Source organism: Hesperophylax consimilis, chromosome 1 (assembly GCF_061612785.1).
Source record: "Hesperophylax consimilis isolate HC1 chromosome 1, BYU_Hcon_1.0, whole genome shotgun sequence".
NCBI lineage: Eukaryota > Metazoa > Arthropoda > Insecta > Trichoptera > Limnephilidae > Hesperophylax > Hesperophylax consimilis.
The window spans coordinates 24,688,339-24,704,996 of record NC_142836.1 but is presented as its reverse complement, the minus strand read 5'-3'; the positions used below and the strand labels follow the sequence as shown (position 1 = coordinate 24,704,996).

At 35.3% G+C, this 16,658-nt stretch overlaps 2 protein-coding genes across 3 annotated transcripts in view; one reads left to right on the top strand and one right to left on the bottom strand.

The window, feature by feature from the left end:
* Positions 1 to 3,846, bottom strand: part of LOC149426505 (6-phosphofructo-2-kinase/fructose-2,6-bisphosphatase-like) — a 31,513-nt gene extending 27,667 nt beyond the window's left edge. Inside the window, exon 1 of the mRNA XM_089631396.1 lies at positions 2,797 to 3,846. Within this exon, the coding sequence (XP_089487522.1) occupies positions 2,797 to 3,214 (418 nt within the window). The 5' untranslated portion in view covers positions 3,215 to 3,846. The remainder of the gene's footprint in view (positions 1 to 2,796) is intronic.
* A 7,112-nt stretch (positions 3,847 to 10,958) lies between these two features.
* LOC149426504 (PI-PLC X domain-containing protein 3) overlaps positions 10,959 to 16,658 on the top strand; it is a 60,933-nt gene continuing 55,233 nt past the window's right edge. The window contains exon 1 of one of the 2 annotated variants that reach the window (XM_089631424.1): positions 10,959 to 11,025. Coding sequence is in view for 1 of the 2 variants with exons in the window: in XM_089631417.1 (XP_089487543.1) it covers positions 12,205 to 12,295 (91 nt within the window). In the remaining variant the exon portion in view is untranslated. Of the gene's footprint in view, positions 11,026 to 12,158; positions 12,296 to 16,658 lie in introns of those variants that run through there. The other variant, XM_089631417.1, reaches the window with a different exon arrangement.

Sequence of the window (16,658 nt, the reverse complement as noted above, 5' to 3'; positions counted from 1 at the left end):
TGTTATTTCGTAAAATGAACCGATGATGCCTCGACCATAGTTCGCACAAGAATGATGACGTCACGTTTTCAAATTTCACTTGAGGCCATACGCGAGCACAGCCGGCTCCAATGGAACCGGTATGGGGAGTGGGGATAATACGCTTTTAATCACTTAGGGCAGGTCTACTAATATTCATATGTCTATGGGTACAACCCTGCCCATTAAAGACTAGATCAGAGGTTCCAAAACTTATTTGCCCCGTAGACCACTTGCCAAATTTTTTTTTCCGTAAACCCCCTGCCTGCCGAATATTGAATTTTCCTAAAACTATTAACGTCCCATGTGATAATCATTTATTTTTTTCGTAAAAAGATTCCTTTCCCTTGCCTGCCCTACAACCAGGTGGCGATATAGTTCCTCTGTTTTTGCATTGTGCAGACAGGGGCACCTTTGTGAGGTATTACACCAAATGAAAGTGGAGCAGGATAAGCAACGGGAATTTCTTTCTGTAGCTGGCCCTACAGAACGTTCTTTGTTAGCGCTTATTCCGATCAGTTCTTCTTGTCATATGATATCCGATTCTTCAACATTCCATTTCCACAGTCAGAATGTCCTCAAACTTAGTTTTGAAGTCTGTGTAAAGTACATCTAAATGTTGAACGTCATTATTACCCTTGACGTTTTTCAGAAACAAGTTGGGGAACTATGAAAATTCGCGGCTTCAAATGTGCAATGTTTTGGTTCAACATATTAATTCTGACGAGAAAAGGAACGTAGACTCTATTTATATACCTCAATAAACAACTTTACGATATATACAAATATCAAATAAGTAATTTCTCAGTCTATTATTAGTATTACGTAAACTGTGTTATTTGTGTTAGGTGTATTGTGTCATTTACGGAACTCCTAAATATTGAGTTGAGGTAAATGGCGGTCCGCTCGTATGTACCCCCATTTGAATCTCGTGGACCCCCAAATTTTTTTCTCGCTGACATAGACCCCCAGCAAGCCGATATCGACTCCTGGGGGTCCATATAGACCACTTTGGGAACCTCTGGACTAGATTGAAGTGCTTGGAGTGCATCTCAGACTGGCTCAGTTTCGTGGGAGCAAGATTTGAGCCAGTCTGAGAAGTTTCCAGTTTGACTCAAATCTTGCTCCCACAAAACTGAGCGTCACGTATAGGGCTTGCAGATTCTTCAATAGTGAAGAATCTGCAAGTCGTTATTCAACAGATCTCAAGTACCTACCGCCCAGCAATTGAATTTGGGAGCCTCAAAATATCCGAAAAACCTACATGATCTGTGCAAGGGAGGACTGTGATTGATAATCCGTTGTTAACATTGCATCCCCAGCTTAACCGTCAATGACATAAAAACTACAAATACAACGTATCACCGTATCATTAATGAGCGTGAGGCTGAGTAAGAATGATGTTATTTATATTATGTACAGGTAGATATTAATATTATGCAGTCTACACGGTATCATCGATGTACCTACGTAGCTCACGCCGCACAGTACGGCGGGTTCTCCCAACGGCAAATGCGGAAGGACTCCAACAAAAGGGCGCAGCCAAAATTTCCTCCCCATTCCCAACACAACACAAACAGACACGTATGTAGTATATGGCCGCTGTAGGTCGCCGCTGGTGCTGATGCTGGATGATGATACATGCAATTTTAGTAGGGTTTTTGGTAACAAATTTTTTTCCCTACCGAGAAAATACAAGGCCTCTAAGTCTATAAAAGCCAGGTAATATTTGAATAAACCCATATGAGGTAAAAATTGTGAGGCGCATATGACGCCGTTCTATTTGTATAAAGAACATTAACTTTAAATTCAGTAAATTTAAATGATTCACCACTTCATGGAATATAAGAATCTAGAAAATGAAAAAAAAATGTACGGCGGGTTCTCGCCAGCGGGGTTAAAATAAACGTAAATTTGAAATTGGTTCATACTTTCTTATTTTTACAAAAACGTTAAATTGGCATGCAGGTGATTTTAGTCGCGGTCGATAATTTACTGCTACAATAAACATCAATATAGTCGTACCACTCCAACTCACTTAAAAAGTCACGAGCCGCCACTGAGTCCTAGTACTGAGCTCTGAATAATTACTTTGGTAAATACAAATAAAGTAGTAAAATATACATAAATCAAAAGCTTAGATGCTCCGTTGTAATAAATATATTTGTTTAAATTACACATGCCTGGATATTAAATAAAATTAAAATAAAATAGATTATATTACATAAATTTTAAATTACCACAAATACTAAAATAATTCTCTTCAATTATTTTAATAAGATTCTCCTGCAGATGGAATGCCTCTCAAAATAATAATAATGTAAAGAGTCGATGCCTATATTGCCTAGTCGAGAACGTTCAGGCAATCTCCCAATAGGGTTTGTTGTTGTTTACAAAGAGTTGCATTGAATGGTGAAGGTCGGTAGTTACGTGGTGCAGGTATTTATTTTTTATAAATCGTGAATTGGGTTACAGGTATATTTTTTTCGTGGCATGATGTGGCTCTCCCCACGCACATTAATATTGACCGAAAAAGATTTTATTATCGAGTACAATAAATATATAGAAAAAGAATTAAAGTTTTCGCAAATATTTATTGTTAGTTACCAATCCAATAACCGGATCGTTAACTTTCTAAAACTAGCCCTGATTATCAAATGAACAGAAAACAAACAAAAAACAAAACGATCAATGTAACACAAAAAAAATTAAAAATGAATAAATACATTGGGAAAAGTAGAACAAGTTTGGAGGGAAGTACAGATAAGAATAACTCACCAGTTCTGGGTTTAGAAATGTTCATCCTGTCCTTATCCTCGCGCATGGAGTCAGCAGTAGAGACGGGAGCCATGGTAATAATGTTAGAAGTTTTGCCGGTAAGTTTGGAGTCCCTAGATGTGTGTGTAGAACACAGTTCGCCGTTTGCCGTATCGCCAACGACTGACACCGAGCACGAGCAAGTATTGCTGGCGATGGCTGCGCCCGAGCCCCCCTGCAGGCAACGCTTCAGCCAGTCTCGAGGCAGTGATAACAGACCTCCTTCACCAATTATGTGCAAAGAGGACTTCTTATCTACCGGCATTAGGCTACGATAAATAGTCGCCAAGAATCCCAGCTTCAAGACGAAATTGATTATCACAAAGTGAAAATACAGCAGCACCGTCAAATATATTTGGACCAGTTTCTGTAACGTCATGGCGGATTTTTGATAGGCGAATGTAAACAAACTGAGAATGTTCCATTACACCGATCCGCGCCTAAATTTCAGCCCTTTCTTCGCAAAAATGGTCGGAGGAAGTGTGTCGGATAAAGTGGACGAGGTCGGGTCTCATGGTGGCCGAAGCCCGGGAGCGCGCCGCTGGCCCCAGAGCCGCCGCCGACAAAGCGATGAAACGCCGAGAAACGCAAACAACACACATGTGAAAACTGTCCTTGTTTAACAAAAATATGCACTTCATAAATAAAATCGCGGTCCTAGAACCGCGTTTAGGTTCGAGGAACTCGTTTCAATTTTTTAATCAAGACCTATCGTCCCAATACGATAAATCCGCGAAATTAATTTTGCACAGAAGGTCTCTTTTGGCCTATTTTTGTATTCATAAGTTGTATCAGAAGTTGATATTAGCGCGCAGCTAATATTAGTTCGGCTTGAGGGTCACAACTTTGGACGATTAGTATTCACAGATTAATTTATTCAGTGTGATCACGGCCTATTTTAAACAACAAAAAATACCAGCGTGGATGACAGGTCCGTTCACAACATGTTCACAAGAACGCCAAATCCAGTCGAACCGTGTCAACTCTGTTAAATTATCGTAATAATTTTTGTTATGTTGTCAACTGAAAGAAAACACTTTTTACTGTGGGTAGGTAGCAGCGTTGCCAGGTCTAGGGAAATTTCCCTAGATCTAGGGGGAAAAAAAATCTAGGGAAAAGGGAAATTTTCACGAAATCAGCACAAATCTAGGGAAATTTCGTAATTTTTGACAAAAAAATTTTTTTGCATGACAATATTATTGGGATTGCCAGTGAACATAAATGTATTTTCATTTTTTATTTTTGGGATTTCCAGGAATCTTAAATAATGTTGATGTACATAAATGAAGCAATGTTATTTTTAACACTGACAACTCAAAATTATATTTATGTTCCAAAAAATATTAAAACCGGGGACTTCTTAAAAGTTTCAGATTACGGCTTTGTCTATGATCATTACAATAAGAAATTATCTTCTCTCAGCTTTTCACTTTTGGCTTTCCACTTTCGGCAATTTCGGTTGGTTTACAGTGATTTTTATTAAGATTTCTGTTTTGAATTCAGTGATAAGTACTTTGAAATTATTATTATCTCGTTCCAATTAATTAACATGTAAAATAGGGTTAGTGTAACACAAAGTTCAGCGTTCAACTACTAAGTTAAAAAAAAATTATGAGCTACTTTCCAATATATTCAGTGTTTAGTTTAACACAACTTATACTATTATGTGTTTGGTATAAGTACACCCTGAATTTATAATATAGTATTTATTATAGGTCAACACGATGGATATACCTTCGACTTCTGGCGCAAGGAGGAACCTTCCGAATGAGAATAATTCAACTTCGGCCAAAAGGCTTTAAAAAATGTACGCGCAGAAGAACAGGAGAAATGGGAAAGCGAAGAGATTTTTAAAGGCTTGCTCAAGAAGAGCAATAAAGGACCTAATTTTTTTTTTCTGCAATGCTTGTAGGAAAGATTTTGTGTGCGGAAAGTCGGAGATACAGAAGCATGCAAAGGGGGCTAAACATGCTGATAATATCCGAGCTGCTGCTTTTCAGCCTACAATACTCGAAATGCCAGCAATATGACAAAGGGCGACAGAAGTCTCACAAATAAAAGAGACTGAGATAAGGTACGGTGTATCGCTACGCTATTGATTCTAAAATACATTTATTTATAATTTATTTTCATTACGACAAGGTTCAATCTATGGTACATTATTATGAAATAAATCTTCTCAATTCTTATTACATGTTTCCAAATTTATTGTATCTACTATATTGGTAATTATTTATTTATAATTTCAGGTTGGTCGCCTTTGCCGTAGAACATAAACTAACTAACTAACTAACCATCACGCCGTTTCCCCGCAGGGGTAGGCAGAGAGGACGGACCGCCAAACAACTCGGTCTTGGCACACACTCCTTGCCTCATTCACATTCATACATCGTCTCATACATACTCTTCTATTATTCTGACTCTTGACATGTTTATGGTGTTTGAAAGAGAGAGTACGAAAACAGTGTGCAATATAATTGTGAATGGGGAATACTTGGAGCAGGTGGATGAGTTTGTGTATTTAGGAAGTATGTTTACGAGAGATGGGAAGGCTGACAGAGATATCGAAAGAAGGGTAAATGCAGGTAATTCCGTTAATGGAGGACTAAACGCCGTAGGCGCTAACAAAAAATTGTCCGTAGAACATAATATATCTTTTAATGCTATGGACCATTTAAGTAAATTAAGCTAAGTTCTTTATCCTGACTCTGCAATTGCTAAAAAGGTAACATGCTCCAGAACAAAGTGTACTGCAATCGTGAATAACGTAATGGGGAGCAGTGGCTTTGAAAAAGTTTGTAATTTGTTAAGGAAAAATAAATTTTCTTTAATTGTAGATGAGTTCACCGATATTAGCAGCGTAAAGGATTTAGCCTTAGTAATTAGAGTTTTTGATAGTAGCATTAACGAAATAGTAGACTCATTTTTGAATTTAGTTCCTGTGCCTTCCGCAACTGCTGATAGTATGTTTAATGAAATTAAAGATTTATTTAATAAAAATAATATCCCTTATGCTTCTAATATGGTGGGCTTTGCTGCAAATTATTATTGGCGTTGTAATCTTCTACTTACCCGGTAAAACACAAAATTTCAGATTAAGGCATCGCTATGTTATGTATTGCTATTATTTGACCTTAACAATTTACTCCATGCACATGTATTTTCGTAAATATAGCCTATTCCGTCACACTTATCGAAAACAATACTTCGATTCAATTGAATTAAGAAATAATGAATATGTGAATGGGATAATGAATAAATTCATGTTAAATAGTAGGTATTTTGTGTGTCGGAATAGTCCATAATTACCTGATCTTTGTAAATATCATGTAAATGTTATGTATTTTATAATCATCATTTGAAATGATAAGTATTTTATAATTATCATTTGAAATGTCTATGTCAAATTTGTTGTGTCAGTGTTGCCACTGTCGGCCACTGTTGCCATATAAGAAAAATAATTGCCATTTCGTGTATTTTTATTACTACAAATAATATATGAAAGCTATCAACAAAAACCAAGTACTTTTTTTCAAAGCTCCCCCCCCCCCACGGACGGACAGACGTTTTTAACTTGCCAAGGTGGTACCCCCGAAATCTAGGGAAAATAGGGAAATTTCGACTCCCAATCTAGGGAAATATTGCAATCTGGACCTGGCAACGCTGGTAGGTAGGTATGTGACGTTGGTGTATGTGTGTATCATGTATGTATACTATATTGTGTACTGTTGTGTACAGAGGTAGTCTAGCTGGCCTGGTAGTGGCACCACTGAATAGAGATGGTCGATAATCCTGTCCCAGTTACATAGAATTTGCTCCTTTTGCGTCACTGGAACCGTCAATATTATATCTCAGAGGAAACGGCTATTTTCATAGTTATGAATAGGTTCTTTGTAAAATAATATTTATTTATTGCTTTTTTAATAACGCCCTTTTGGGCTTTTACAGGGAAACTGACACTCCGTACGTATAAAGGATACATTTTTTAAACATAAGCTCAACAGAAGGAGACCCTGAGGAATAAAAGGGCCTCAGGCCTATGTCATCTTTGGGGATGCTGTGTGGAGGGTCTTTTTGGAAAAAGGAAGGAGAGTTCTTGGAAGGAAAAAAAAGGTATGAGGGGTGGGTAAGAATCTAGAGATCACTGTGTCCAGGTGTGAAGGACGTGTGAAGTATGACGTACGTCGGGTCGAGATATTCCAGCGGGGAAGTCAAAGGTCTCTCTCAACCAATCTCTCCCAATCTGGCCAGCCACGCAGTAGATAGGCAAATTCATCCACCGCCAAGACCTAGACAAATCTCACCCTAGAATCCTGGCACCGCTGTAAAATCACCAAACGTAGCAAACCACTTGTAGTATAAGTGCAGTAGTTACAGGTAGAAAGAATCGGGGACGCCCGAGCAAGACATGGCGCGATCATGTGAAACAAATACTTATGTATGGTAAAATAGGCATGTTTGATGAACACAGAAAGGGGTACAAGGAGAATATATTACGTAGAAGTGAATGATTGAAGAAGGTAAGGAAGACATGGTGCAATCAAGAGAAATAAATACTTGATGACAGGCACTGAGGAAAATAATTTTTCTCGTGGCCTCCTGTGTAGAGTTAATGAAAAAAATGTTTAAATCTTTATTCATGTTAAAATTTGGCTTATTTCGGTATAATTATGTTGTATTGTAAATAATCTGTATTATTTCATTAAGCCATGATGAAAAGAGTTTGAGCTATTCAGTATGAGGAGGAAGATGAAGGTGGGAAGTGCCTGACTATTCACGTATGGTCACCAAATACGGCTTAAGCTATTGCAAGCAAAGTTTAGATATCGAATGTTGATTTTTTGGAACCGCTATTGATAATCAAGATAGCGTCAATTGAAATTATTTGTTCGTGCATTTATATAATTTCTGACATTTTGCGCAACGAACTAATTTAAAAAACGCAAAAACGTCATATTTGTGTTAGAAAATGGAATATAAGAAGAATTGAATTAGGTGCATCTAATTGTTATTTGAGAGAGATACTGAAGGGTATCGAAATCATTTACGAAATTCGTATGAAAAATTTGGGAAACTTTCTGAATTCCGCTGCACGCATGTTTTAAAAATAAAAGTAAGTGATTGTAACTTAATTCCAATTGAAACAACAATTTCCAAGTCGAGGGAGATGAAAATATATATGCAAAATAGGTTATTTAAAAAAATTAAGCGTATATCCTAACTTTCTAAGTTGACTCAGAATGCGACTGAGAAAAAATGTAACTTTAATGCATCTTTACCATCTTTCCTGAAATAAATACTTGTTCCTTGTAGAAGGTAATTAAGTTGAAACCAAGTTTTCTTTTTCTAATTCTTTCACACTAAGCGTTGAGATATCTGACACTGCGAGTTTCATTTAAGTTTCAAGTATCTACTCTTTTTTTTAAGTCACTGCTTTTTTATTTTTTTTTATGTGAAACCGCACAAGAGCCCCAACTGCTCCCAACCGTCTGGATCCAGTGAGACCATGTCATTCCCAATTGGGGTATGTTGTGAGGCTAAAAGTAATAGAGAGGGGAAGAAGACGGTGAAGGAGGAGGTGGAGAAGAACCTGGCTAATCAGATTTGGTCACCAAACACGGCCAAAGCCATTTCAAGCAACATTTCAATTCTGAATGGTGGATTTACACTAAGGCGATACTGAGAGTATCTTCCATTCCGGATATACTAATACTAATTCCTTCTTTTACATGGTTCTGATTGTTTTTATTTTATTTTTTATGTCTACCGGAGTCAATCCCGCACCGCCATGTCGAAAATAATGGTACCTATATTATTCGCATTTTCGTTTTAAAAAATTTGAAAGAATTTAAAAAGTTTTTTGGCATCGCTTTGGTAGAAGTCAATAAACCTGAACATTATGCCATCCGACTATCAGAACTGTCTTCTTTCGCCAAGGGACTCAAGGGACGAAAACTCGCAAGCGAGTTGAAACAATGTGTTTACACGTGTCGATTCGGTATAAAACTCGACTGATGACTCAACTTGAACAGCAGAAGTAGACGGGGTTTCAACTTTTGTCACTCAACTAAAAACTTGATGAACTGTGTTGAAAGGGTTTCAAACTTGTCGATAAGCTTTCAAGCGTCATTCAAAAGAGAATTGATCAACTCGTTGGTTCAACATCGGTCTCCGGTAACTGGAACTATAAATCAACTTGACTGGAACTGCAGCGACAATCCATTTCAGATACGAACCATCTCTACCACTGAACATACTTCGAAAATCGATCGCAAAAGCACGTTCGTTAATGCACCGTTTTTAAATAAAAGATTTTAAGCGCACGTTTGAAGCTAACTTCAGGAATTACACCATACACGCCATACACCCTTCTCTTCACCCCTTGGCCTTCACGTATTAAATCGTATTTTGATAATATATATTCGTAGTGCAAGACAGAGCATTAGTGCGATTTTGTATGAATGGTATTGAAGGCAAATCTAGGGTCAGGTGAAATTGTCTTTTGAACTAATTTATGTGCAAAGTGGTGCATAATGAACTATTATTATTTTTATTTTATCTCGTTACCGTAGTTATAACGGTTTATGATTTGTTGAGGTATATGATGAACAAGGATTGGGATACGTTATTAAAAATTTAAGTAGTTTTTTTGCATTTTTCATGCAACCCCCCCTCATCCCTGGGCTTCAAATTTTTATCGAATTGCTCCGTCTAGAGCTTTAAAGGTCCATGGTCATTTCAGGTAGGGATGAATATGTAAATCAATAATGTATTATTTATTTTACGAACATAGCCTTCGAAAACATTTGCGTTTCCGTTTTCCGTTGTTTTGTCAAAAAATCTCATCTATGGAATCTGGTAGCGATGGGCAGGATCGAAACATTTACTCGATCGAAATGTTTTAATTGAAACATCAAATTAATCGAGTTATTAATTTGCCCATGTATTGCAAATTGATGATGTACTTATATACCAAAATGCTGCCGAAACCCCCCCCCCCCCCCGAGAATCAAAAACGCAGTCTGTCTGCAGCTACTGTTCCCGCTGAACTCCGAGCGATTAAATAGTTTAATAACTCGATTCTTTTGATGTTTCGATCCTGCCCATCACTACTTGACAAGTTATTGACAAGCATTGTTAATAGAGATGGGTACTGTGAGTACTTTTCGTTACTGGGTACAGTGAGTAAAAGTACAAAAAATACCTGTTAAAAATACCAGTTACAACATACTCAAAAGTATTTTATAACGACCTGGGGATAATAGTATAGTAATAGAGACTGGGGACAGAAAGTAATAAATACTCAGACACAGTATAAAATACTTAATTATTATTTTTGATTCCCCACAAATTTTCGACGTAAAATTGATTCCCCACGATAATTATTTAGGGGGTTGTTACAGAATTTCTGCAATAATTTTTCTAATCCATGGAGGGGGAGATTCCCTCTAGAAAAATTCCCCACATTTTTATTCGTGTCTTCTGGGGCAGACACATCTGTAGCAGTTTTTTAAATAATCCGTATTTGAGTTACTAGGTAAAGTGAGAACATGTACAAAAAATACCAATTACAAAATACTCACAAGTATTTTATACCTGCCTGGGGATTATAGTATCTGGGGACTGGGGACAGAAAGTAATAAACACTCAGTCCCAGTACAAAATACTTATGAGTATTTTGTGACCGGTATTTTTAACAGATATATTTTATTCGAGACCTATGATATTTACATATTATTTTGGAGATTTGTCACAAGTACAAAGTACAGCATGAAAATACTCGGTACTTTTACTAGGTACGATAAATACGCCTCTCCTCTAACAAGCTTGACAATTAGCTACTTAGTAGTTTATTCAGGAGAGTGGTATATTTATGTTATTCAGGTTCTGGTATATTTATGTTCAGGTTTATTTAGGTTGACAACACTGAGAGTGGTTTATTTATGACAACGTGATTGGTTTATTTATGATGACAACACTTGACAACTTGACCAGAGAGTGGATGGGTTTATTTATGGTTAGAAGCATGTTTTTCCATGTTTCTTTTGAAATTTACTTTACAAAATATTACCCTAATTTTATTTTGTTATTCAGAGTTCAGACCACAACCATGAAAAGTTAACGTGCGGACGTCTGACGGATTATAATATACCTCATATTATCTTCGGGAACTAGTTATTTTTTTCTGAGGTGAGTGTTCACAATACGGTTCTTAACAAAGATTTATAACACCTATGTTTATATTCGCGAAGGTGCTAGCCAGTGATCAGGGGCATTTAACTAAGCTTTGGCCTCGAAACTCATTTGAAACCGCCACGCCCACCTCAAAATTCTTATAGAAAACGAATAATATGGCTAAAAGCTCAGATCTCATTGGTGAGAACAGAAGGATTGGTTTGATCTCTCGCTCTCTACCATAATGACTCGTGTAACAGAAAGAGATGACGGAATTTTGCCGTTTGACAGCTTCAAATCATTCAAACAAAATGACAGTGGTTTATTTATACACGCGGGTTGTCATTTTCTGCCGAAATACTATCATTTCCGTCGAAAATATTGCGTGTTAAAGTTGTTCGTGATAAAAATACAATATAAGCCAGTATAGTGTTAGCGAGTTACAAACATATTATATTCAACCTACCTACGTAAGTTCAAGTTTAAAGTGAATTAACAGTTTTAGGTTATTCGTTCGGTTTTTTGAACAATGCTTCATACTTGACATTATGTCTTCCTCCACAACGTATAAATGTTATTTATTATATCGATAAACTTATTCATGTTATTGATTAGTGTTATCCTGTATTATCTTATTGTTTTGAAGAAATTAAAGATTTTTAAACATATGTAACCATGAGTTCATGAGGCTGAAAAATGTCGGAATTTTTCGTCGTACTGTCGGACAATCATGTTTTGGAAATTTTCTTCAGTGTTTTTGCAAATTTCTTGTCATTTTGGGTTTCTTCTTCTCAGATTAACAAGTTTCATCTGAAGGAAATGCACTGTAAAAGTTTATTTTCTTAGTCAGATGAACCTTGCCCTTGGAAAACATTTCGACATTTTTCTGCTTCAAGGACATTTTTATTTTTATAATAGTTTTTTTGGGCTAGTGAATGAATAGAGTAGGCTGAGAGCAATTATGTTGTCTATGGTCGCATCTTTTTTTAAATGGCCTTGAGTTTCCTCTACCTTGTCTACTGCTCTGCTTCGCACGGTAGGTACTGCTTGTATATCTGTGGTTAAGTACTGTATAATTCTGTTGGATACAAAAAGCCGGAAGATATCGATCTAGAGAGTGGTATATTTATGCCAGTGATCAAGTGATTTTGTCGCACTGTCAAACGTCTTCAGTTTTAAAAAATACATTTATAAATGGCGGTTATCGATGTCGACTTGGAAAATTGGATGACGAAGTTGCCAGACAATTTGAAAGACCTTCCCTTAATCTACCTCGCCATCCCAGGTTAGTTGAAGCGGATTACAACGTTCTAATAGGTATCAAATTTTAACATGGTACTTTTGTTCTATGTTAATTTGTCGAAAACAAACTATCTAAGTAAAATTTTCGTGCTCTGCTTGCTTCTAAATATGCCCAAATTAATGAAATAAAACTTCGTTTCAACTTAATTAGTACAAGAAACAACTGTTTACTTCGGGGGAGAAGGAAAACACACACAAAATAGGTTCTTAGTTTGGAAAATATGACAATACACATGTGTTATTTTCCGTTAGATTGTTATGTATTTTTGAACAGACTATTGAAAAAAGTTATGATAAACTTCCGAAACTTCCTGATGCCAAAATGGTTGGCGTGTGGTTTGCCCCCACCTCGTCGAAATTATACTCGGAGGTTGTGTTATGGCATGTCTACTGTTTCTTATGTCTTAGATTACCATTTAAATATTATTGTGTTATAAATGCCGCTCAACTAATTTTAGCAATAACCTCAAAATTGCCTTTATAAAATAACACAACTATAACTGTCATTGATTTAGTGAAATATTCATTATTTTAGGTGCCTAAATGATGTTTTAACTCCGCCAACTCTGAAAAAACAACAATGAAATCTTCAAAATACAAAACTAGAATGAAATGTAATTCGTGCTTCTTGTCAACAGATTCAAATCAAGGGTTTTAATGTGATGGTGTTTTGTTCATTTTTATGATTTTTTATAAATACTACATTTCATTATCTCTAAACAGCATAAAATAAAGTCGCTTTCCACGTCTGTATGTTTGTGCGCTTAGTTCTTCTAAACGACGCAACGGATTTTGGCAGGGTTTTCACTATCATTTAGAGAATTTCTTCCGAAAGGTTTATATGTATAATACATGCATATTACATTTATAGAAAGTAGAGAAAAGTCGATGTTCAATCAAGTTGTAAAAAAATACTTCGGCTGCTTTTTCACTGGCGTTCCTTATAACCTTGTGCGTGTTTTTCCATATCCCTGGAGAGAAACAGTTGTTTCTTGGACTAATTAAGTTGAAACGAAGTGTTATTTCATTAATATGGTGGGCATATTTAGATGTAAGCGGAGTAGGGAAATTTTATTTCTTATTTATTTTTTTTCATGTTTTTATTTTTCTCATTTTATTTATAATGTTCCTACCAAATTATGTTATTTTTACCAACTACATAGATAATGTTAATTTTTATATATATAAAAATGTTTTTTTTTTTTAAATACAAAAGCAAAATAATTAAATAAATAATGAAGTAATTGATTCCATTTACAGAAAGACAGATTTTATTTGTTTATAGAATCTTATTGCATCTTTATTGTGAGATTTTTTGTTAGATGTTTTTAACATCCAAAAGAGGTGCCTACGAAAAATTACAAACTCTGATCACCGGGATTCATGTAGACCAATTTTTAAAAATCTCAAACTTCTGACAGTGACGGACATATATATATATAATTTGGTTGAAAACCTTGATATATCTGACTGTACAGTAACTATAGAGGACGTTATGTCTAAGCTGAAGAGTCTCGATTCCCGCAAATCCTCAGGACCCGATAAAGTTCCACCTAGATTCCTAGTTAATTGTATGCATTCATTGTCACATCCCATACATAAGTTATTTATGAAGTCACTCTCATCAGGTGTGTTTCCTGACCTTTGGAAGTTTAGTCATTTGACGCCTATTTTCAAAAAAGGAAATAAGAGCGAAGTAACAAATTATAGGCCAATATGCATAATGTCTTCTTTACCCAAACTTTTCGAAAGCCTAGTACTAGACAAGTTGATATCTCAATTTAAACGAGTAATCTCACCAATTCAACATGGATTTATTAAAGGAAGATCAACGCTTTCCAATTTAATATTATACACTAATGATATCGTTAATGGCTTTATCACATCATATCAAACTGACTCCATATATACTGACTTCAGTAAAGCATTTGATAAAGTAAACCACAGAATCTTAATACGTAAATTAAAATTGTTGGGAGTGAGAGGGAGCATGTTTGAATGGTTTAAGAGTTATCTGTTGGGAAGGTACTTAGCGGTAAAGGTTGATTCATTCACTTCTTACAAATTTGCGGCATCAAGTGGAGTACCGCAGGGATCTCATCTGGGCCCAATATTATTTTGTTTGTTCATCAATGACATAGTAAATATTTTTAGCAAAGTCAAAGTTCTGTTATTTGCCGATGATTTGAAGATCTACAGAATAATTAAAGATGATAATGATCGCGCTATTTTGCAGTCGAATCTGAATAAACTATTTGCTTGGTGTTCAGAAAATGATTTGCAACTAAATATTAGTAAATGCCAGATTATTAGTTTTTACAAAGGTAAAAATCCTCTTCATTTTTCTTATTTCATTAATGGCGCTAATCTTCTTCGAGTTTCACAGATTCTAGATCTCGGTATCTTATTCCACGAAAGTCTACAGTTTAACTTACACATCGATGAAACTACTAGCGATGCAATGAGAATGCTCGGTTTTATTTTGAGAATGGGGGCAAAGTTTAAAAATGTGTTAACTTTAAAACATTTATATTGCTCATTAGTACGAAGTAAAATAGAATATAATTCAACAGTATGGTCACCGTTCTACAAAGTCCATTCTCAAGCCTTAGAAAAGGTACAAAATAAATTTCTTCGGTACATCAATTTTAAAATGAATATTCCCATCGAATTTATAAATTATAATAACTTACGTACCGAAACCAGACTTCTCAAACTATCGGATAGAAGAGTTCTAACTGATATATTATTTTTATTCAAAATTATCAAATATCTCATTGACAGCCCTGAATTATTGGAATTAATTTATATGAATGTACCTGCCAGACAAACTCGAAGCATAGACACTTTTAAATGTAACAATAACCTCAATACTAACTACTCTTTGTACTCACCAATTCCAAGAATTCATCACCTTGCAAACAAATATTGTAAACTTATCGACATATTTGGTGTTAATAACTTTGAGAGTTTCAAAAGGCAACTAATTTTAGACCTTTTTGCTAGTTATTAACTTGTAATATTTATTAGCTTTAAAAAAGATCTTGTTTTCATACTTTGATTTACTAAACCATATTATTTTCTAAATACCTTATGAGTAAATTATATTTAGCTATTCTATCCATGTACATGTTACACTTAAATACATAAACTGTCAACTTACTATGTAAAAGCCCGATAGGGCGTTAATAAATAATAAATAAATATAATGGAGTTTTATGCCTGTTAGTTCGATCATCTCCAGAAAAGTTCCCAGAAAAAAACTCAACACATAAACACGCTACAAGGTTCACAGAAAACTTATTAATCCCAAAAGCAAACAAAACTATATTTCAAAAAGGACCACACAACATGGCCATTAAAGTATATAACAACCTTCCACACATAGCATCAAACCAACATAAGTAAACTTAAATTTAAATCATCACTAAAAACATTTCTTTTAAACAAATGTCACTGCACCTTAAATGAATACCTTACATAAATTAAATGCTTCTGTTTTTTATTTATGATTTACATACATTTGTTAACATGTAATTGTTGGGTTATGTAATATAATGTATATTTGTTGGGTTAGCTGGAAGAAATAGGATGTAACCTATAAGCCCTTTGTACTCGGTATTTTTGTGTAAGAAATATTTTTTTTTGAATTTTGATTTTATGATTAGCTTAAACCTAGCATTGCACGGCAAGTGGAAGACTTTTGAAATGTAGACAGGTAAAATAGGCTTTGATAAAAAATTACAGAATTTGTGCATTTGTGAAACTTTGGTCAATACATTAAGGACGGGTTGTTTTGGAAAATTTGAACAATTCATCAAATTTCAATGTTCATTTTCGGGTTCTGTGAAAGTCCTATTCAAGTTCTGTTACTATATAATTGTAGGCTAGTTGATTGACAAAACTAAAATAAAATAGAACTTGAAAAATTCTTTCACAGAGCTTGAAAATGAAAGTTGAAATTTGATGAATTGTTCAAATTCCCCGAAACAACCCATCCTTAGAGAGGAAATTTTAGAAAAATACATTTTTACAGACTAGGTTGAGTGAGGTATGGTGTTACGTACTATGTTTTCATTTGTGCTGAATCGAATTAAACCAGTCCCAAGTCGATAGTATCAACATTTGGTGAGATAAGAAAGGTTTTTAGTAAAGAAACAAGGATTAACCCCCTAGAGGGGGTGTTCCTTCACTTTATTTTAGGCAGACTAAACAGATTTTCATTTCTATTGCCAAGAAGAATGTGTGAGCAAATTTTAATGAATGCATGAATTTGGTATGATTTCAGATTTTCACGGCCAAAAGTATTATAGTGACTTGTTTTTGGGGTATTATGCCGTGTTGCG